The sequence below is a fragment of the Protopterus annectens genome, chromosome 17.part0 (assembly GCF_019279795.1).
Source record: "Protopterus annectens isolate FY-2018-M chromosome 17.part0, PAN1.0, whole genome shotgun sequence".
NCBI classification, from domain to species: domain Eukaryota; kingdom Metazoa; phylum Chordata; order Ceratodontiformes; family Protopteridae; genus Protopterus; species Protopterus annectens.
The window spans coordinates 337,239,675-337,262,657 of record NC_056751.1 but is presented as its reverse complement, the minus strand read 5'-3'; the positions used below and the strand labels follow the sequence as shown (position 1 = coordinate 337,262,657).

Sequence of the window (22,983 nt, the reverse complement as noted above, 5' to 3'; positions counted from 1 at the left end):
TGACTACTGTGGCAATGTGATTATCAAAGGAGAGACTACTGTCCACCTGTGTCCCAAGGTCTCTTATCACACTTTCGGTGTTAAGTATACTACCGCCTATGTTGTAGTTCGTGGGTACAGAGTTTTTATCAAAGGGGATGACAATGCACTTTTTGGCATTGAGCTTGAGGCCATGGCTTTGACACTAGGCATCTGTCTTAGTGCGGACCTTTTGTAGGATGTCCACATCATTAGGATTTTCGATTATGGCTCCTAGTTTGCAAGTCATCTGTGAACTTTGTTGGCCAAAGACATTCTGTGTTAGCCTGTACTTCAAAGAAGTAGATACCAAACAGGAGAAGGACCCAGGACTGAACCCTGTGGTACTCCACTTGTCACTGGTCTGAAGTTGGATTTGGAGTCTTCTACTTTCACAGTGTGGGTTCTGTCAGTGAGCCAGTTGGCAACCCATCTTGTGACATAAGAATTTATACCTAGTTTAGTGAGTTTATCTATAATTCCAGAGTGGGGGATGGTGTCGAAAGCCTTGGCAAGATCTAGATAGGATGTGTGAACCACCTTACCCTCGTCTATGGCTTTGGTGACTGCTTCCAAAGAAGTCTATCAGGTTTAGGAGACATGATCTGCCTTTTACAAACCTGAACTGGGGGGGGGGGGGGTTCAGAGTTTGGAGATTACTAATGTCTTTGTTTATAAGTTCCATGATGATACGTTCTATGGACTTGCAGACCAGGCTCATCAGTCTAATGGGGTGGTAGTTCCCGGGGTCTGTGGTGGCTCCCCCCTTGTGGAGTGGGATAATCGCCGCTGTGCACCATTCAGCGGGCACAAAGCCTGAGGTGAGGCTATGATTGAACATGGTACTTAGGTGGGGTGCCAGTTCGGTCTGTAGTTTGTGTAGAACGTAGCCTGGGATGTTGTGTGGTCCCATGGATGCTGTGTTCTTGGCTTTGGAGAGTGTGGTTTTTACCTGTGCAGCCGTGATTACAGGAACTTTGCATTCTTCCGGTATAGAGATGGGCCCTTTAGGGGGTGAGAGGGGGGTAAAGTTAGCACTGAACCTATCTGCCAGGATGTTGGCAATATCAGTTGGGTCTGTATATTTAGTGCCATTGTGCTGTAACTCAGAGCAGATCTGAGTGTTGCCATTGAGATTCCTGACATAGCTATAGAATGCTTTGTGGTTGTCTTTAGAATCAGTGACGATTTTGTTTTCGTAACTAGCTTTGGAGGATTTTATCAGGGATCGCAGCTTCCTACTGAGGCTGACCAGGGAGCTCTTCCACTCATGGGATTTTACTTTCTTTTGCAACAGTTTCTTCCTTCTGTTGTACAGTTTGTTTATGGCAGGGTACCACCAGATTGGCTTCCTTTTTTGGAGGATAGCTTCTTGGTTCTGTTTGGGATAGCACAATCCATGCACTCGTGTAAGTGCTTATGAAGTGCAATTGTGTAGGATTCAGTAGTCGTAAATGTATTGTCCATCTGCATGGGTGTCATGAAGTTCACCACTTTTGTCTTAAGAAGCATGAAGTTGGCTTTGGAGAAAGTTTTTACCATGGTTTCCTTAATGGGGGGTGGGGGCAGGATGTGGATATCTAGGGTGATTAGCTTATGGTCAGATCGAACCAATGAGGCGTTGACTTCAGGTGTGGAACACCGGTCACTCATGTTGGTAATGACTAGATCTAGGATATTGTTGCCCCTAGTGTGGGTGTGGATAAGTTGATCCAGGACATTGGCGTTTATGAATTCCAGAAAGTGTTGAGCGAAGAAGTTGGTACACGAGTAGTTTTCCCAGTTAATGGTGGGGTAGTTGAAATCGCCCATTATTAGGGTGTTTGGTTGAACCCTAATATTTTCCAGTACATCACGAAAAGAGGAGTGAAAATCTTGGGGCATGGTGGGGGATGTGTATCAAGCTACAATTTGGATTGCAGTTTTGCCCAGAGTTAGTTGCACTTGGATAACCTCGTATGCATTATGCAGAGCAACTAGCTTGGAGGTGTGGATATCCTTAATGAATATGGACACACCTCCGCCTTTGGTATTCCGGTCCAGGTTACATGGCCGAAAAGTGTGGTATGAGTTATAGCCTGGAAGTGCAGGGGTGCTCTCTGGAGCCTTGAACCAGATCTCAGCTAACTACTGCCCATAAATTACTTTTCCAACCCAATAAATTCCCAGCTCTCCAATCCATCTTGCACACATACACCCCCACTTGATCCCTCCGCTCTTCACAGAAAACCCTTCTAAGTGTAGCTAAACCCAACAAGAGATCAAGACAGTGCCTTTATTCATACAGTATAGCCAAACATTGGCATGCCCTCCCCTCCTCCATTACTCAGCTAGACTCCCTGAAGTCCTTTAAAGCTGCACTACAAAACTACTTTTTACATAAGCCTAGCTGTATATGTGAAATACAGTGCAAAGCCCCCTTAATCCCATGACTTATTCAACTATAATCCCGTCTTTATAACACCTCTGATTTTCGATCAACTCAACTGAATTAAAATACTGTATTTGTTCACTACTTTGCTTTTCTCTGGAATATAGTTTACCTATGATATGGTGTTTATATAGTAATTTGTAAATCATATGTTTTGCAATTATGTTCTGTAATATTAGTCTTTCTTAACTGTGGAACCTTCCCTCCAGATCTGTACTTTATACTGTACAATATTTGTTTTTGATGTTTGTATAAATGCAGGGCTTTTCTTCCCAGGCCTCCACTGAAAATGGGTTTCTTTTTGCCCAGTGGACTTTCCTGCTCAACAAATGCCAATAAATAAATATGTTCCATGGCCTTGCAATCCAGGCTCCTTAGGCTAGTAGGGCGAAAGTTCCCGGGGTCCGTGGTGGCTCCCCCTTTGTGGAGTGGTACAACTGTTGCCGTGCTCCATTTCGTGAGTACAAAGGCTGCTCTGAGGCTATGATTGAACATGGTGCTTAAGTGGGGGGTTAGTTAATTCTAAAGTTCATGTGGAACACACCCAGGATATTGTCTGGTCCCATGGATGCTGTGTTCTTGGCTTTGGATAGTGCAGTTTTCACCTGTTCAATTGTGATTGCAGGGGCACTGCATTCTTCTGGTATGGATATAGGCCCTATTTGGGGTGAGGGGGGGGTAAAGTTAGCACTGAACCTATCAGCCAGGATGTTGGCAAAATCAGTTGGTTACGTGATTTTTTTTTTTTGCCATTGTGCTGTAACTCAGAGCAGATCTGGGTGTTGCCACTGAGATTCTTGACATAGCTATAGAATGCTTTGTGGTTGTCCTTTGAGTCAGTGGAAATTTTGTTTTCATAGTTCACTTTGGAGGATTTTATGAGGGATCTCAGCTTCTTGCTAAGGCTGACCAGGGAGCTCCTCCACTCATGGGATTTTACTCTCTTTTGAAACAGTTTTTTCCTTCTGTTGTAGAGTTTGTTTATAACAGGGGACCACTAAGATTTGTTTCCTTTTTTAGAAGACTGTGTCTTGGTTCTGTTAGAGATAGCATGATTCGGCAGTGGTAACTGTATTGTCCATCTGCATGGGTGTCGTGAAGTTGGCCACTTCTGTCTCAAGAAGCACAAAATTGGCTTTGGAGAAATTTTTTACAGTGGTTTCCTTATTAAGGGGTGGGGGCTAAATGTTGATATCTATGGTGATTAGTTTATGGTCAGATCTGACCAATGAGGAGTTGACTTCAGGTGTGGAGCACTGGTCACTCATGTTGGTAATTACTAGGTCTAGGATATTACTGCCCCTGGTAGGGGTGCAGATAAGTTGATCCAGGGCATTGGAGTTTATGAATTCTAGGAAGTGTTCAGGAAAGGAGTTGGTACAGGAGTAGTTTTCCCAGTTAATGGTGGTGTAGTTGAAATCACCTATTATTAGGGTGTTAGTTTGGACCCTGATATTCTCTAGTATATCAAGAAAACAGGACTTGAAATCCTAGGGCATGGTGGGGGATTCTGTTGCAAGCTACAATATGGATTGCAGTTTTGCCTAGAGTTAGTTGCTCTTGGATAATTTTGGGTGCATTATGTTGGGCAGCTAGTCTGGAGGTGTGGTTGTCCTTAATGAATATGGACACACCTCCGCCCTTGGTGTTCCGGTCCTGGTTTGATGGCCGCAAGGTGTGGTATGAGTTATATCCTGGTAACGCAGGGGTGCTCTCTGGAGCCTTGAACCAGGTTTCAGTCACTACACAGGTATCAATATTCTCCATTTTAAGGAGTGCCTCGAGTGAGTGCATTTTGAGATTTAGACTTCTAGCATTGAGTAGCATTAGCCTCAGTTTTTCTTGCCTGTATCAGTTACAGTGGTGGTTTTGTTTTTTGAACCTTGCCTAAGAAAGGAATGATAGCGGTGGTAAGAACATTAGTCAGTATCTGGAATCCCAGGGGCGACAGGTGCAGGCCATCTCTGACAAAGCATCGTGGCTTGTCAACCATGTCATCCCAGGCAGACAAATACTGGATCCCCTTAGAATGACACTAAAAGCTTAGCCAATTGTTGAAGTCAGTCATTTTATCCTTGTATTGTGGTATCATTCTGGGTGAAGCCGAAGGTAGGATGCTACTCAGGGCTAGGATCATACCTGCCTGGATTACAAGATCAGAGAGCTCCTCCATGTCTCTCTTCATGTAGTCCAGGGAGGTACATCTCAATTCGTTCACACCAACATGGTCAATGACTTTGGCTAGATGGGTACCTGTGTTGCAAGCCCTTGTTTCTTCGTAGCCCTTTATGTTTTTCACAAAGATAGGGTGACTCGTAGAGCCAGTTCTTCCTTCATGCCTAAGGTTGTTTCTGAACTTACCTTAAATCAGTCTGTTCCTTTCTCTGTATTTTCCTAAAGAACAGGTGAGAGTTCTGCATTCCCTGGATGCCCACTGGCAACCTGCATACTAGTTGGGCGAAACAAAAGCATCTGATTGTCGACTAACTCATTATTCCATTTGAAGGTAAGAAAAAAGGACAACCAGTTTCCAAAGAAACCTTTTCTAGATGGCTCTCCTAAGCTATGTATTTCTGCTGTTCTCTTCTGTCAGAGCACAATCCACTAGTGTTGTGACTACTTATGAGGCCTTTTGGAAAGGAGTGAATTCTAGAGCTGTTTTAGAAGCAGCAACTTGATCGTGTATCCACACTTTCACCAAACACTAGACAGTTGAGTCCATTGCCGGGTGTCCTAGATGTGTTTTCTTGGGACTTCTGTACTTGGGTTCTGATTCTTCCATCCTTACTCTCTGTGCGTTACTGCAATAGTTATATAACAATGAGCATAGTATAGTTGTGTAAAAAAACTTAACATAGCAGTAGATGTTCTAATAAATCATTGTTTCTGTAGTAGGACCTTGCTTCCTTTCCCCATTCTTTTATTATTTCTTCCATGTACCCCTGGCCAGGGTGGAATCTCTCTCACTCTTTCTTTTGTTCCTTTTTTCTGACATAATATGGCTTCATGTGAAATTGGCTACTTGATGTTTTTCTATAGGTCTAGGCTTTAAACCCCTCTTTAGGAGAAGAAAGCTCTTAGTTTTGGAGACTGTAAATCATTTTTATACCAGCACTCTGTCATGCTTTGAGGACTGTACAATGTGTTTGGAATCTCATAAAAAAACTTTAGCATACTGGGTGTATGCCTGATATATTTGTAAGGATACATCCCTTGGAGCTTTATGCTACTGCAGCAGTAATCTATTTGAACATCTACTGTTATGGCAAGTGTACTTAGACAACTATACTTTCCCCTAATCACAAATTGCCATGATGCTGTTTCTCTCTACTGTTCATGCATACTGGTGACTTTATGGTTATTGTGTCAGTGGATCAGTTAAGTAGTTGCAATCATCGTAGCATTTAGATAGTGATAATGTTTCCATTAAGGTCCCTTGGCTCTCCACTCTTGTTTTAAAAGGTGTTTGTGTAGTGGTAAACACTTCTTAATAATGATCATTTGTTTAGAAAACTGGTCATTGTGCTGTTAGCAAGCATGAGCTTATTGTTTGCATTGCATTTGTTCACACATAGAGCATGCATATGGGTTTGATAAATTGTGCAGTACTCATCTAATACTGGCACCCTTTTATAGCAATAAGTGCACAAGACTTTCTGGATATTCTTGAGTCTTTTCAATGAGTTTCTTAAAAACTTCCATTTGAAAACTGCAGTCATGGATTCCAGCATTTAAATGTACCCATTGTTGATAGTATATACAGGGATGCACAGGCTTGTTTACATGCCATATTGTTTGAGAAATAATAGTGGGTTCTGTATTTTTTTTTAGGTACTCGAAAATTACAACAAAGGAAAGACAGCGTTGCTGTCTGCAGCCAAAGTCATGGTGAGCCCCACAGAAGTTGATTTGAACCCAGAGACAGTGTTTCAACAGCATCAGCAGCAGCAGCAGCAATCACTACCACCAGATGGCGAAGCAGAGCAGAGAAACAGCAGTGTGAGGTAACACGGCTCTCATCCCAGTTCAGTGGTCTTCGTGGAGCCTCAAGAGATCTGTGTACTGTTGGAAGATTACTATAAGGAGAACTATGTTGAAATGTTTAGGCTGGCACAATTAATGGTTGAAGCCCTTTAATATCTATTGCTGAGATGTATTGTTTTTTTTTAATACCATGTGCTGAAGTGAAAGAATCGCTTCCCCTTACTACAGCACACTGTAGTTTCTCTTTCAATTACAAGGAAACACACACATACATATGCTAAATATGCTTTACCTAGTATCAGCCCCCCTTCCATATTCGCATTTTGCTGTCATGGTGCCCAGCCAATGAGAAACCTGTGATACAGCTGAGCTGCTAAGACTTTCCAAGTCTTTCCTTCTGTGCAGACACCATTACAAGACTGTCTATCCTATTTTAGACTTGTTTTACCATAGGTCTTAATTTTTTCAGTTGTTAAGGTCTGTGCAGTACATGGAGTGCTGTGATTATTTTCCAGTTTCGGCAAAAAGACAAACTTAGATAAGCCTACAGTAGCTCAAGACTCTATCTTAACATGTGCTAATCACCCCCAAGCACTGTTAAAATCAGGTCTTGCACTACTCTCTAAGAAATGACAGTGCCAGCCAGCAAACCGCAGTGGCAGTACTCAAGCCTGCAATGTGTCCCTTACTTTGTCAGAATATTGCCCTGATTTGTGGTGTTGTCTGTTTGACTTAGGCATTTTTCTTTGCTTTTTCTTTTTTACTGTAGCTATTAGTACATGGAGCAGATAAAACTCTGTGCACTACAAAGAATTATGACTGGTCAATAATTGTAACCTAGTATTGTGTGTACTTGCTTGGATCCCAAGATTCACCCTCAAGGTGAATTTCTTGGCATCTATGTCTTGAACACCCTACATATCCACATCCCGCCCCCACCACTCCATTAAGGAAATCATGGTAAAACATTTCTCCAAAGCTAACTTCATGCTTCTTACGACAGAAGTGGCAAACTTCATGACACCCATGCAGATGGACAATACAGTTACGAATGCTGAATCCTACACAAATGCACTCTATAAGCACTTACACGAGTGTATGGATTATGCTATCCCAAACTCTACAACTGGAGGAAGACACTGTTGCAAAAGAGAGTGAAATCTCATGAGTGGAGGAGCTCCCTGGTCAGCCTCAGTAAGAATCTGAGATCCCTTATAAGAGCCTCCAAAACTATCTATGAAAACAAAATCGCCACTGATTCTAGGGACAACCACAAAGCATTCTATAGCTATGTCAGGAATCTCAATGGCAACACCCAGATCTGCTCTGAGTTACAACACAATGGCACAAAAATTACAGAACCAACTGATATTGCCAACATCCTGGCAGATAAGTTCAGTGCTTACTTTACCCTCCCTCTCACCCACTAAAGGGCCAATATCTATACAGGAAGAATGCAGAGTCCCTGTAATCACAACTATGCAGGTAAAAACTGCATTCTCTAAAGCCAAAAACACAACATCCCCGGCTTCATTTTACACGTACTTCAGAATGAATTGGCTCCCCACCTAAGCACTATGTTCAATCATAGCCTCAAGTTAGGCTTTGTGCTCACTGAATGGCACACAGCAACAGTTATCCCACTCCAGAAAGGGGGAGCCACCACTCATCCTGGGAATTATCGCCCTATTAGCCTGATCTGTAAGACCATGGAATGTATCATCATGGAACTCCTAAACAAATACATTGGTAACCTCCAAACTCTGGACCCCACACCAGTTCGGGTTTGTGAAAGGCAGATAATGCCTCCTGAACCTGATCGACTTCTCTTAGGCAGTCAGCAAAGCCGTAGACGAGGGTAATGTGGTTCACACAGCCTATCTTGACCTCGCCAAGGCTTTCAACACCATTCCCCATTCTGGAATTATAGCTAAACTCACTAAACTAGGTATAAATCCCTACGTCACAAAATGGGTTGCCAACTGGCTCACTGACAGAACCCACACTGTAAAAGTTGCAGACTCCAAATCTGACTTCAGACCAGTGACAAGTGCAGTACCACAACGTTCAGTCCTGGGACCTCTCCTGTTTGGTATCTACTTTTCTGAAGTTCAGGCTAACACAGAAGACCTTTGGCTAACAATGTTCGCAGATGACTGCAAACTAGGAGCCATAGTCAAGTCCTCAAATGGTGTGGACATCTTACAGAAGGGCCTCACTGAGACAGATGCCTGGTGTCAGAGCCATGGCCTCAAGCTCCATGCCAGAAAGTGCCTTGTCATCCCTTTCGGTAAAAACTCCTTACTCATGAACTAGCACATAGCATACAGGCGGCAGTCTACTTAACGCCAAATGTGTGATAAGAGACCTTGGGACCCAGATGAACAGTAGTCTCTCCTTTGATAATCACATCACCACAGTAGTCAGGAAATCCTTCTATGTGGCACACCTCATCACAAAAGGGCTCTAATCCAGGAAAAAAGAGGTAATTGTTCCCCTGTACTCGACACTCATTAGACCCATTATAGAGTACAACACCCCTTTTGGAATGTACCTCACAAGATATCTGCAGCAGCTGGAAAGGCCACAGAAGTACCTCACAAAGAGGATTACTGGCCTCAAACAGATGCTCTACACTGACCGTCTCAAAAAACTCTAGCTTTGCTGCGTAGCATATCACCTACTCCAAGGTGATCTCTGCCTAACATATAAAGCTATGTTAAACCCAGAGCTGTTGGACATGCTATACCTAAAGAAAGCTCAATCCCTCCGAGCTACACGCTCTAGGGACCTAAACCTTGTCACCGCAATAAACAGGACATGCTGGAGGGATAGATTCCAGTCCCAGAGACTTCCCATACTCTGGAACAAGCTACCCATCTATGTCAAGCAAAGTTCCTCATTAGCACTCTTCAAGAAAAATCTTGATGAGTGGACGGTAAATAGGAAATACACCCAGGGGATCACTTGTGTGGCTCTGCTCGACAGGAGCACAGGAAAAAACTTTCTTGGGTGGTGTAAGCCAGGGAACCTTGTTGGCTAGGCTTACTTAGGCCCTTGGGCCGATAGCCTAGTACCTACTGTGAATGTATGAACACCCAATGATATGTTAACTGTCATGGACTCAGTCATAATCCCCTATGTTTTGCCTTTTCTTTTTTATGTGACAAGGATGTAGTCTCACTCAGGACTATCCTATGCTTTCTTCAGAAGTAATTCCTGATGTAGGCCTCACACATTCAGTTGACCTCACACTTTCCTCCTTCCTAAAACTCATAATAATGGAGAGTGCATTCTTAGTAGTCCAGATATTTTCTGGAAGATGCAGCTATGTCTGTGGAGATTTCCTGATTTTTGAAGGACTTACTATTTCTTCATCTCCATTCCTAAAGAGAGGGAACATTTCCATAGTGACCAAAGAGAATCCTTCCAAGTGACTTGTACAAGTTATTACACTTTTTTTCAGTTATCAGGTATGTAGGCTCTGTGGTAAATATCATTAAAGGTAATTTAATCAGAAAAATAGTTGCCTACAGTTATACCAGCAACTTGGATAATGTAAGTAGCCATTTTGCCATGATATTAGCTGGAGAATACACAGAGATGTAGATCTTAACACAGTAAAGAACTGCTTGGCCCGCCTAATCATCCCATTTCCCTGAATTTTGGATAAGCTGGAGTGCAATCTTGCTTAAATTACAGATTATTTCTGTTTCTTTCACCCAACATAAGAATTGCCTTTTGTCTGTCATGTGCTGTTGAACTTCAGTGTTCTTATTGCTTGTCCCTCTTTAGGAAAGCTGTTCCCAGTCATCCATCAGTGAAGTTAGCAGAAGTATTAATTTCTGGGTTGAGAGGATACACAGATCGAGTCTGGGAGTAGGGCAGCTGTAACATGACCATTATGCTCTTTGGGAGATTTTGCTAGCATTTGTAACAAAGAACTTATAGAAGTGTATAAGAGCTGACCAGTTTAGCATAATTCGCTGTGGCCCTCCATCTTGGATAATTATGTAAGTAGAAGCAGAGCAATTCTCCCAGTAGTTTTGGAGTCATTTGTTATGGTCCCTTTGGCCCACTACACTCCCTCTTTTCATTAAAGATACACAGCAAGCATCCACTTAAGTTTACTGGTCAGTGAGACTGTTGTGAAATAAAGGGAGGAAGGGAGGCTAGGAGGGTATAAAAGGATTATATATTAGAAACTCCAAGACTTTTGGCACATGTTGATTAAAAAGATTGTGTCCAAAGTTGACATTATTGCTGTGCTTACTTAGTTATCTTTGTGCATATTTATTAGCAACTGCATATTGAATCTCCATTCCCAGAGCACTGCTTTCCCTTAGAGAAATTCTGTAAGGCATGTTGCCCTGAAAGATCCTGTGGCTTGGTCTTGCCTCTCTCATTGCTTGTGTTTGGTAATACTGCTTGAAGGTCCTTCTCATTAGTTTGTCCATTACACATGCTGCACCCCCCCCCCCCATTAAAATGACAGTCACCATATTTCTACATCTTCCAGTGGGGCATTTACAGTATTTGACTTCCCACTCTCTATTTCTGTCTGCCTACATTTTGTTCTTTATATTAGCAATGCAGTTCTCACTGCAGTGGCATGTGTGTCTAAACTCTTAGATTAATTATGTACAGATCTGTTTTCTATGACGTTTGTTGTTTTTTTACATGAGATATGTAACTCATATACCAGACCATTAGGCAGCACATCTCCTAATCCTTTCCAAAAGTAAATGGGGGCTTGGCTTTATGAACATGAAGACTAGGTAGGTTTTTGAAGAGTTGTGTATGATAAGCCTACCAACTGCAAAAGGATTTCTTAAAGATCAAACAGATGTGATAAACGTTCAAAAATCATTACCATTATGGATTAAACCTCCCAATTTTAATGTGGCATACATACTGGGAAGGCCTTGTATTCTATTTACTAACAACGAACATGTGTCACCCTTTGAGCTAACACTTCATTTGTCAAGCTAAGAAGGTGCAATGTGCGCATATTAGTATGATTTATGTCTTTTATTCTTATGCCACCTGTACAGCCTACCCAGAAAATTCTACGCCTTCTTACTTTGGAACACCTTAATTTTATTCTCCCAAAATATGGCATAGGTAGGCTACAGCTGTCATGCAGACAAGTACATTTTTGTATACCAGGCTTGTGAAGTAATATGCATTGTTAGTTTGGGAAACACAGGTAAGCTTGAACACACATGGATTTTGCTTTGCAGACTCCCTGACATGGGGTCTTTTCAGTGATGTCATGATTTTGTGGGTGGGGGTGCATTATGACTGCTGTGGTTATTGCAGTAAAGTGTTGATGGTTTGCATTTGTTTGTGGATTTTTAATGCTACTAGTTCAGTGACAGAAAATAAGTAGTCGAGTGCTTTCTGAACTGATTATTGCAATGTTTTAAATATGGTTATTTAATTATAGAACTATATCTTGCCTATTGATGGCTATTATTTTAGCTGCTGCTGGTATTTCTGACTGATATTTTCGTCTTTTTTTTTCAAACTCTGCAGACTGTCAGCTCTGCCTTTGAGCTGCAGCATTGATCCATTCATTCTCCCTTGGTGCACATGTAAGGGGTTGGTTTGCAATGGCCTCTGCAATTGCTGTCTATGTCTCAGCATGTAACTTAATCAAAACCAAATCCCTTGGAAACTGCACCTTCAGAAGAAGCTCTGGCCCCAACCAGGATTTCAGCCAGTGAAGGTCTACATGGACAAGCAATCCTCTCTCGGTATATATATATATATATATATATATATATATATATATATATATATATATATATAAATTTATTTATACATACATGCATATATGTGTGTATATATTTCTATATTGGGGGATTCATAAAGGTTAACACAATGTGTACACATAGTGTATTTGAATTTAAGAACAGCCCTACCACAATGCTTTTGCTGTCTGTTCAGAAACATTACTCAAAGTGTACAGTGGTAGCCTCTATAAATCCCCATGTGAGTGTGTGTGTGTGTGTATATATATATATATATATATATATATATATATATATGTGTGTGTGTGTGTATACACACACACGCACATATGTATATACATATACATCACCTCTGAGGTCTACACCATCTTAATGTCGAGGGAAACGGTTCATCTGCTTCTAGAAAATGAAGATTTAGCATGGCAGGCTTTAACAAATCATCATATGATCACTTCAGTCACAGCAGATCATCTTCAAAGGAATACTTTACCTATTGTTTGCTCTAGATATGCAAGTGTGGTGACTTCCAGTTATTGCTTCCCCTTAGACAGCATCACTGAAATAAATCAGTAAGAGAACTTTGCATTTTTCTTTAGGGCAAATCAGATACAGTGAAATTGCTACTGCAATTTTACAGTCTTTGTAAAAAGAAAAATCCCAAGTCCTGGCTGCAAATGACCACATTGTTGTATCCAGGGGAATTCTGAAAATTGTACAGATCCTCTGTACACCTGTTATACCTTCTCAAACAGTTGATCTGGAGACAGTTTTATCAGTGAACTGCCATTCATCAAATTAAACCAAAAAAATAATTTTCTATGCTCAGCACCATGCTAAACTTCTCCTCTTCCAAACAATTTCTTATTATGATGCAACACTAATATGTGAGTGTAAGATGACACATCAGGATCCTTTGTTTTCTATGTAAAGCACTAATCCTTGACTCTTCCCATGTTTTTGGAGCCTGCCACCCACCCCAAAAAGAAGATTAGAGGAGGAGAGAGATTTTCAAGATTTGCTTTTCTTCTGTGCTTTCGATCTTTTTTTTTAATTGTCTTGTCGACACTCTCCATTTCTAGTGCCGACATTTCAATAGGGAGATGATGGAGTTCTTGTAAGTGCAAATGACAATAATACAAATTGTGGTTGTATGAAGAATTTTTGAGTTGTGGTACTTAGTGGTTATGTTGTGGAGCTGGCTGGGTTCTCTATGGTTTGTGGATGAGTTGCTATGTACACTGCTTCTGCTGGTGCTGTTGTACAGTGGCAGTAATTCCCTTTTTGGAGAAGATTCCTCCCATTTTGAGTTAGCATGCCTGTGGATTCACTTCATTTCAGTGTGTGGCTACAGGGGACCTTCCCCTGCAAAAAAATGTTTGACAATGCTTTATTTTGACATTGTTTGATGTTTTATTTTCGGTATTAGGTTTGCTTATTGTTTTGTGTTTTCCAGATTTTATTTTTGCTCATTAGATGGTCACTTATTGTGTTTTTTGACCATTCATGAGATTTTTGTCACATTATACGACATTCCATTCTCATCATATCTTTATCTCCTGCAGTAATATGTTTAATAATTAATTTAGCCATGCATTATACGTTCCCTTTTCTAGTACAAGTAATGGAAAGCACTAGTGTTTTTTTTTCTAGCACCAGTAGACTGTGTTATCAATGGCATGTGATCCAAAATCAGCACTGGGTTTATCTCAAAGCTTACTGCCCTAAATAGTTTTCAGAGAAAGTAAATTCCTTGTCTTTTTTTTTTTAAACCATATTCTACATTTTCGGTGACTAGTATGTGTATTTTGTGCTTTCATTTATAGGCACATCCATTTCATTCATTCTGAATCGTAATTAACTAAAAAACTCTCCAGTGTGGTTAATTTAACCTTTCTAGGGCCAAATTGTACAACATTGTAATTTTTTTTATCAAATCCCACTTATTGGCTATTGTTAGGATCATCTCATAAAAAAATATTTAAATAGTTCTGAGGTCCCTAATCTCGGTACTGGAGTAGGCATAAACCAATGCTCTTGTCACTATGTTTATTTTCCTTTTTCACTTAACTGCCCCAAATCTTTCTTTTCCAGCTGCAACCTCATCTTCCACATGAAATTAAATCCTTTTTTCCCTTAAGAATCAGCACCCTTTCCTTGCCCTGTAATATATTGAAAAGGCCCTTTTCATATACCCAGATATTAACAACTTTAAATGCTCAGACTCAATTAAATGCATCTCTTAGTAGTACAAACGTAAATCTATGCTTCATGTTATATGCAAATGTACTTCTCTTAACTGGGCATGTAAGTCTAATTGCATTCCAACTAAATAGTGTCAAAAATTTCATTCTCCCATTTAACACTTGGTAATACCATAGTTGATCCAGGCTGTGAGGGTCTCCCACCCTGAAACATGAAATATTTTGTATAATTGTCATTCCTTTCAAATAATTCCTTGCACATTTTATAGACCAAAAACATTTCCTCTACTGATTGCGGCAGTAGATAATGCTATGCAGAAATTCCTCAACCACTTCCATTTTCAGGACCTTATACTTGTACAGAATTAATTGCCCAGAAAAAACAATCTCCTGTTTGCCTACAAAAATGCCATTCACCATTGCCCAGTCCATACAAAATAGCATTTTAAGTACTCCCAAGGAAAGAGTCCATGATTTAAAATTGGGATCATCCATTTACTTTCAAACATCAAAATCTTTGATGCTTTTCACGCTTCCACTGCCGTCAGAGATACAAGCCACTGTCCCCTTTTAACAAACATGAAGTTGTGTGTAGTAGTTAGGATGTATACTTTTTGTATCATATGTCACCTTTATTTCCCAATCTATTGTCTCGTTGCAGCTTAAGTTTAATCTTATTGATGTTAATGTCCAAATTCTGCAGTAGTCACCCTACAAAATATACTTACTGTCCTTTAGCATTTGTTGTAGTCGTATCTGTTAATCCCTTACTTTGCTAATATTGGTGATTCACTTATTTGTAAACTTACATTCCATGGACATGAACATAGTTAAGCATGTTTATCCCCCCCCCCCCCCACACACACACACACATACCCTGCGTTTGAACTTTATTAAACATTTTTACAATATATCATGTACCAGTCTTTGTAAAACACTTTCCTCCAGTACAGCACCTCAGACGTCTTCCCACATCCAGACTACATAACTCAGTTCCACCACACAGTATTCCACATCTTGTGACATTTTTTAAAATTTTGTAATGCTCCACTGAATTCTCAACACTAGATCAAGCTATATAATCAGGAACCTAGACTCCTAGTCATTATTTGGCTTTCCAGTAGTAATTGTTCTTGCTTTATCATTGCTGAGCGTTATGTAGCTGACCTGCCTGTAGTGTAGTGGCATTGGTTATGATAACTTTTTTAGATTTTAACCTTCTCTAATACACTAGAATTATTCTAATCTTGCATGTACCTTTTTAGCTTATCCATTTCTTGCTGAGTCTAAATCAGTTATCCTAATATTGTTCACAACTCGATGCAGCATGATGTCAAGAAACACTTATTCTTTTACCAGGGGATACCGTTCACCTTACATACTCCCTCGTTAATATGTTTCCACCAAATATAAGTTCAGTACCCATGATGCAGCATTTAAAGGCTGCCTCATTGCACATACTCTTCTCGAATTAAAGCAACAACTGTGAGTCATGACTAGTCTTACCACTTTGCAGTTTTTGCATCAGTGTAATCCAAGAGGCTGTCTGACTACTTGTTAAATATCAGGGCAGCAAAACAAGCAGTTGACTGAAATCCCCTGATGCCGTCATCAGGTAGTAGAATACGAAATACAAACTCCATTTGTCTTTCAGCTTAACTAATGTAGCGGCAGCAGTTTACTGGCATTGCCAATTCTGTTTATAATGCTCTTGATTCACCATATCCTTATTTGGCATGCTGTATTGCTTCAGATGCTGCCTTTTGCCAGGCTTCTATCCTTCACTTGAATAATTTAAGAGTCCAAGACTTCTTTCTACTTTTCATATTTGCTGCTGTGGCTTGTTTGAGTCTGTTTCTCTGCTTTAGTGCTGTTGCGGTCTCATTTGTTCCACGTTTAGCAGATACTCATTTACTGCTGCAAACACTTCAGTCGTAGAAACAATGTTTTTGCCCGCAGGAAAAAATATGTAATATTGTCAGGTTTCTTATGTTAAACTTTGAGCATGTAAGCTTGTGGTGTCTACTAACTAATACAAATGCACTGTCCTTTTCTTGTTACTGCCGAGTAATCCTGCTTGCATAAACTCACAAGCCATTTGTTTAAGGTGGTTTCTGGGTGGTGAAGGCATTTTCCTTTATACATTAGTTTGAAAGTAATTCAGTAGAGGATGAGATTGATTTGATTTGTTTGACAATAGTAATAGGGCCATGCACTCAGTATACTCTTTCAGTAAAGATTTCAGTCTGCATTCCACTAGACATTACTTTATAAAGCTGATGACATTGTCTCTTCCTTTTTTTTCAGTAAACCTCCAGAATTGGATATTCTTTCTTCATACCCTGTACTCCTGTTTTACCACTTACTCTGCTAGTCCTTCCATATGGCATTTCTGTTAAGAGTGCTCCCTCAACTCCAGAGTCTCTGTTTCTATTTTCTGTATGGCATCAGAGTGGATTGTTAGGACATTTTCTATTTCCTTTTGTTTTTTGATGCTCACTGACGTGTATTCTTAAATTTTTGCACCCGTGCTTTAATTTTGTTCTACACAGTTTGCAACTTTGTACAGATAAGGGAGAGTAAAACTTGCTTTCCTGCAGACAAGACTTCTCCTGCAGTTGGACATTGCTCACTACTGGCCTGGTCATTTTGGAACCTGCACATAGTAGCACTGCTTAGGACTTGAATTCTTTATTTTTACTTTTTTTTTTGCATTTTTTTGTGTTGCTACTGCCATGCAATTAACATTGTTTTCTTTTTCCCAAGCAGGGAAACATATTTATTAAGCACTGGTCTTTTTTTTCCACTTTGGATAGGAGAGGAGCAATGAAAAGCACCACTTCAGCCAAGCAGTCCTATCCCTGAAGTCCCCAGATTGGAGGATACTATTCATGCCTTCTGCTCATAGGCCTGCCTTTATGACTGCAGACCTGGCCACTGTTCTGTTTTTTTTTTTTTTTCATCTTCTCTCCAACCCTTGGAAGGGACAAATAAGTCATATTCTTGGGAAGCCGGGTGAGGATGTAACACAGACTCCTGACTAAGATTTTACTCCACCTTCTCTGCTTTATGGCTCCTACAATCTTCTTGGTGCTTTCTGCATGGTTTGTGATGCAGTGAATTATGACCTGTCAAGCAGTAGCACAGTGGATAGTATTGTTCGCTCATAGCAAGAGATTCCCTGGTTCAGTTCTCACCTGGGGTGCCTTCTGTGCGGAGTCTGCATGTCCACCCTGTGTTCACGTGGGTTTCCTCTGGGTGCTCCGGTTTCCTCCTAGACATGCATTTGGTGGATTGGAGACACTAAACCGGCAGTAGGTGTGTGTGAGCGAGTGTGGTGTGGAAGAACTACCATGGGAGAGACTGCCACCCAATGGTGTAAACCTTGGATCTGGATGATTGTCACTGTTGAAGTGACACCTGATCTCATGTGGAAAAATGAGAAAAAGGAGTTGTGGATGGATGGAATGACATCATTCCCCTTTTTTTATTTTTCCAAATCTTTTGGGTTTCTAATACCATGATGGGAATGGACCCCATTCCTAAGTCAAAGTACTATTAAAGTTCATGAAATTAGTATTGTTTCAATCTTTGATGTCAGCCAGAAGTGCTCTTTGCAGCACCCACAGTGTACCCAGTAATGGCTCCTCCTGCAATTCATATGGGGTCACATGTATTGGTAACATATCTAAATACAATTGTACATTCTTTTTTATAAGACCCATTGCTTCTACTACTATTCAAACTGTCTGGGTATCTTTCTTTTACATTGCTCTCATTTCTGCCTGCAGATCCTGATATTTTATGACTTTGTGTGTCTCTGCATGCAAGACACTGTAGTCACTGCATGTGGCGATTTCAATGATCAATGCTACTTTTGTCTTCTATTCATGGACCACTGTATCCGGTTTCCTATCATCTGTCTTTTGAACTGTTGGTAATGGGTGATCCCATGTGATGTAAACTTTATCATTTTCTATGATGCTTTGTGGCTCATGTCTCCAGTGTTTTTCATCCACTTCTACCATAATGTTTGCACAATCACCAGTGCAGCAGTCTTGCCACATTGTTATGTCTTTCAGTATACAGTCCTTCTGCCATTAGTATGTCACAAAAAGCAATGAGGTGTGCGACTGTTTCCAATTCGGCTTTAGAAAACCTACATTTGTCTGTTTCTCCCACATGTTCAATGGACTTTGTAAACCAGCATATACATAGCCCACTGTCTTGGGCCACCAATATTAACCTTTCATCTCTTGGTTTGAATTCGCCTCTCCTTAAACCTTTCCTACATTTGTTCCTGATCAACAAGAAGGTCTTCCAGAAGTTTTCTATACTTGCAACTATATTTATACAATTTCCACATTTTTTGCCTTCTCATCTAGTCCTTCACCTTATATTCGTTCTTTTTTGACACATTTTCTTGATGCCTGATTTTTATCTACTTCTGGTTTGATTTCCATTCCTGCTTGACACCAATATGCTTCTGCTAGATCAAGCAGAGAAGTCATCTTAGATTTATTTTCCTCATGTTTCAAAACTTTCACTACATTTGGGTCTTGTGAGGTCAGCAGATATGTGTGGAGTCCCTCGATTGTAGATATATACATGTAATCAATTTCAAGGAGTTTCATACCTCCGTCAGGAACGGATTCATATATAACCTTGGTATGCACAAATTTTTATAAATCATTTGGTGAGCATGAAGCATCTTCTTGTTTTCCTATCTAAGCATTCCCCTCCCTTTTTAATTTCTCCAAATCTTTTAGGTTTCTAATACCATGACGGGAATGGACCACATTCTTAAGTCAAAGTACGATTAAAGTTCATGAAATTAGTATTGTTTCACTCTCTGATGTCAGCCAAAAGTGCTCTTCACAGCACCTGCAATGTGCCCAGTAATGACACCTTCTGTAATTCGTACAGAGTTACTTGTATTGGTAGCATATCTAAATATGATTGTAGACTCTTTTTGTATAAGACCTGTTGCCCCTACTACTATTGAAACTGTCTGGGTATCTATCTTCCACATTGCTCTCATTTCTACTTGCAAATCCTGGTATTTTATGATTTTGTGTGTGTGTCTCCCTCTTTGCGCAGGACACTGTAGTCACTGGGTGTGATGATTTCAATGATCAATGCTGCTCATGTCTTCTTGTCTTGGACCACTATATCTGGTTTTCTAGCATCTATTTTTTGAACTGTTGGTAATGGATGATCCCATGTGAAGTACACCTCATCGTTTTCTATGATGCTTTGTGGCTCATGCTTCCAGTGCCACATCAATACCATAATGATTGCACAATCCCCAGTGCAACAGTCTCACCACATTATTATGCCGTTCAGTATACAGTCCTTCTGCCATTAGTATGTCGCAACCAGCAATGATGTGTGCACTGTTTCCATTTCTGTTTTGGAAAACCAACATTTATCTGTTTATCCCACATGTTCAATGGACTCTGTAAACCAATGTGTACATAGCCCACTATCTTGTACTGGCAATATTAAACTTTCGTCTCTTGGTTTGAATCCACCCCTCTTTTAACCATTCCTGCTTTTGTTCCTGATCAACATGAGGTTCTTCCACAAGTTTTCTATACTTACAACTATATTTATGCATTTTCCACATTTCTTGCCTTCTCATCTGGTCCTTGACCTTATATTCTTTCTTTTGTTTTTTGGCACATTCAGTTGCTGCCTGGTTTTTATCTACTTCTGGTTTGATTTCCATTCCTGCTTGATGCCGATATGCTTCTGCTGGATTAAGCAGAGAAGTCATCTTAGAGTTATTCTCCTCATGTTTCGAAACTTTCAGTATGTTTGGGTCTTGTGAGGTCAGCAGTGAGTCCCACAATTGCAGATCTATACATGTAATCAGTTTCAAGGAGGTCCTTCAGAACAGGGAATATATAATCTTGGTATGCACTGATTTTTATAAATCATTTGATGAACATGAAGCATCCTTCTTGTTTTCTTGTCTAATCTATCCAACATGTTTTGGGGCCAGTCAGTCACTCCAAAACTGTAAGTTAGGACAGGAAGAGCAAATTGATTTATAGCTTGTATTTTGTTCCTAGAGGTCAGTGCTGTTTTCAGGATTAATTTAAGTCTTCTGAAATATTCCGTACTAGGTTTTATTCACATTTGTTCGTGTTTTATTGTTGATCCTTCATTAATTCCCAAATATTTATACAGTCATTCTTGCTCAAGTTTTTTTTATATCACATTCTTGTCCCAAACTGATGTTTTCCAGGTCTTGCAGTTTTCCTGCTTTAAAAGTTGCTTTTACACATTTATCAAGATCAAATAACATTCTTATATCATCTGAAAAAAATTTGACAACTTGCAGTTGTTTTTTCAGTTCCTCATCTGATGAGCTGTAGTTTTAAATCATCAGCAAAGAGAAGATGAGAAGTCTTTACACGTTGTTGTTTTCTAGGAGCCAAATTATAGCCATGGCCTAAGCTGTTAAGTAGACAGCGTAATGGGATTAAGGGCAAGGCAGAATAGCAGCGGTGACAGAGTCGCCCTTGAATATCCCCCTTTGAATTTTTATCCCTGGGATAATACTTTGTCCTTTATCATGTCTTAATTGCAAAGTGGTCTGCCACTGTTTCATGGTCACTCTAATGTACTCAATCAGTGAAGGATGTATCATATACATTTTTAATTACTCTTTTATCCATGAATGTGGGATACTATCAAATACTTTTTTTGTAGTCAATCCATGCCATACTTAGATTCCTCCCCTTTTTACAGTTCTTCACTATGACTTCAACAACAAATGATCCTTTGTTCCATATGGCTTTCTTTTATTGCCCTTTTGTTCTACTGCCATAATTGAGTTTTCTTCTAAATGACAAACTTTGTCGGCATCAGTTCCTGTGTATAATTTATACGTCGTCGGAAGGCAAGTAATTGGCCTATAATTCTTAGGGTAGCTTGCAGGTTCATTCTTAAGTAGGAGCATTGTTTTTCCTGTTGTTAGCCAGGTATGTGTCTGTTCTGGGTGTGCATATAAATAGTTCTTAGTCATGGCTAAATCTTCGTGCAAAGATGTTAATACTTTTAGCCAAAAGCTAGCTACTGCAGCTGGGCCTGGGGTTTTCCAATTAGAGGCTTTTCTTAACTTTATTTCAATTTATTTCACTGCTACTTCATCCCATTTCATATCCTGTACCTTTAAACTTCTTATTCTTTCTTTAACTTTTTCTGTCCATGTAGCATCTTTGTTATGTTCCACAGGATCTTCATAGATATTTCTCCAAAATGTTTCTATTGCTTTTTTTTGGCGGTCTTTCAATTACTTTTACCTTATTACCCAGTTCTCTATAAAACTTTTTTGGGTCATCAATAAATTGTTTATTTTGTACTTTTCATTTATATTTATCTTCATGTCTTCCAAGTCTTTCCGCCTGTGCTGAAATTTTTAGTTTATTTGCAATAGTGCATGATAGATCCTGGTCTGTTCTAATACTGCACAATGCTTTTATCGCATCTATCTTAGTGTTTTTGTTCTGTTCACTCTTTTATAGTCTTCTAACAGTGACACTTCTTGTTTTAACTGCTTAATAGTTTTCTCTATTCAATATTTCCAGGATGGTATTCTATTTCTCCATTTTCTCTCCCTCGCTATCCTGTGTTCTTATGGTAGAACTTTATCAGTTATTAATTTAGCTACACAGTAATATATCCTGTTTATGTCTGTTATATAGTATGGATCGCTACGGTCAGTCCTAATTATTGTGTTCATTTGTTTTATCAAACTTTTGATTTTTTGGGTTTATTGACCTTCTGCAGTCTATTTTCTTCATTAATCTTAATGTGTCTATCTATCTCTATTAAATTAAGCAACTCTTCTCTTAGCTTGTTTTCTTCTAAACTGAGAGCACATTTTTTGTTTTCCATTTCCTGCAAGCATTCTGTAGAAAGTTCTGTTGCATCTTCCTGTGGTATATTCTCTTCAGTTTCATCCTGTGCCATCCATTGCTCTGTCATATGAGAACTCAGTGGCCTATCACTCCTCAACATTAACTGTGTCAGAGTTTCCACAGTTTCCTGTTCCTTCCTTTGCTGTTCAGCTTCAAGTGAATGTTTATACTCATTTCCTGTGGAAGGCTCCAAAATATCTTCATATGGCACCTGACCAATTGCTTCCCATTCCACTGGTTTCCCCATAATTTGTGGTGATTTCTGAATTAGATTTTCTACACTGAATCCTTCACTTTGGAGGTACTCCATAACCTCAGATTCTATTTCTTTAACTTCTCCATTACTGATCTTCTTTTCTACTTTTCCTCTTTGTCTTCTTATTTTTTGTATTTGAAAGTTTTCCATGTCTGGATTCCTTTGCCTGTATTGCTCTTCAAATATCTTTGGTGCTGCTCTTTTTGTATTGATTAATTTTGCTTTCTCCTTTGGATGGATATTACATCATATTAACTCTTTTTCTTTCCCATGTCCATGTTACTTCTTCAGATGTCTCATGATCTTCCTGTTTCCCCTTACTTTGGGGACTCTTTCCATCATGCTGTGATGTAACCTGTGTTAGACCTTCTACATCACTTTGCAGGCACTCCCTAACTTCAACTTC

At 39.8% G+C, this 22,983-nt stretch overlaps 1 protein-coding gene across 7 annotated transcripts in view; it reads left to right on the top strand.

Annotated features, from left to right (window-relative positions):
- DAGLA (diacylglycerol lipase alpha) overlaps window positions 1-22,983 on the top strand; it is a 2,305,179-nt gene that overhangs the window by 2,264,166 nt on the left and 18,030 nt on the right. For all 7 annotated transcript variants that reach the window (XM_044059505.1, XM_044059506.1, XM_044059501.1 and 4 more), the window contains one exon: window positions 6,281-6,453. In XM_044059505.1, coding sequence (XP_043915440.1) covers window positions 6,281-6,453 — 173 coding nt within the window. The remainder of the gene's footprint in view (window positions 1-6,280; window positions 6,454-22,983) is intronic.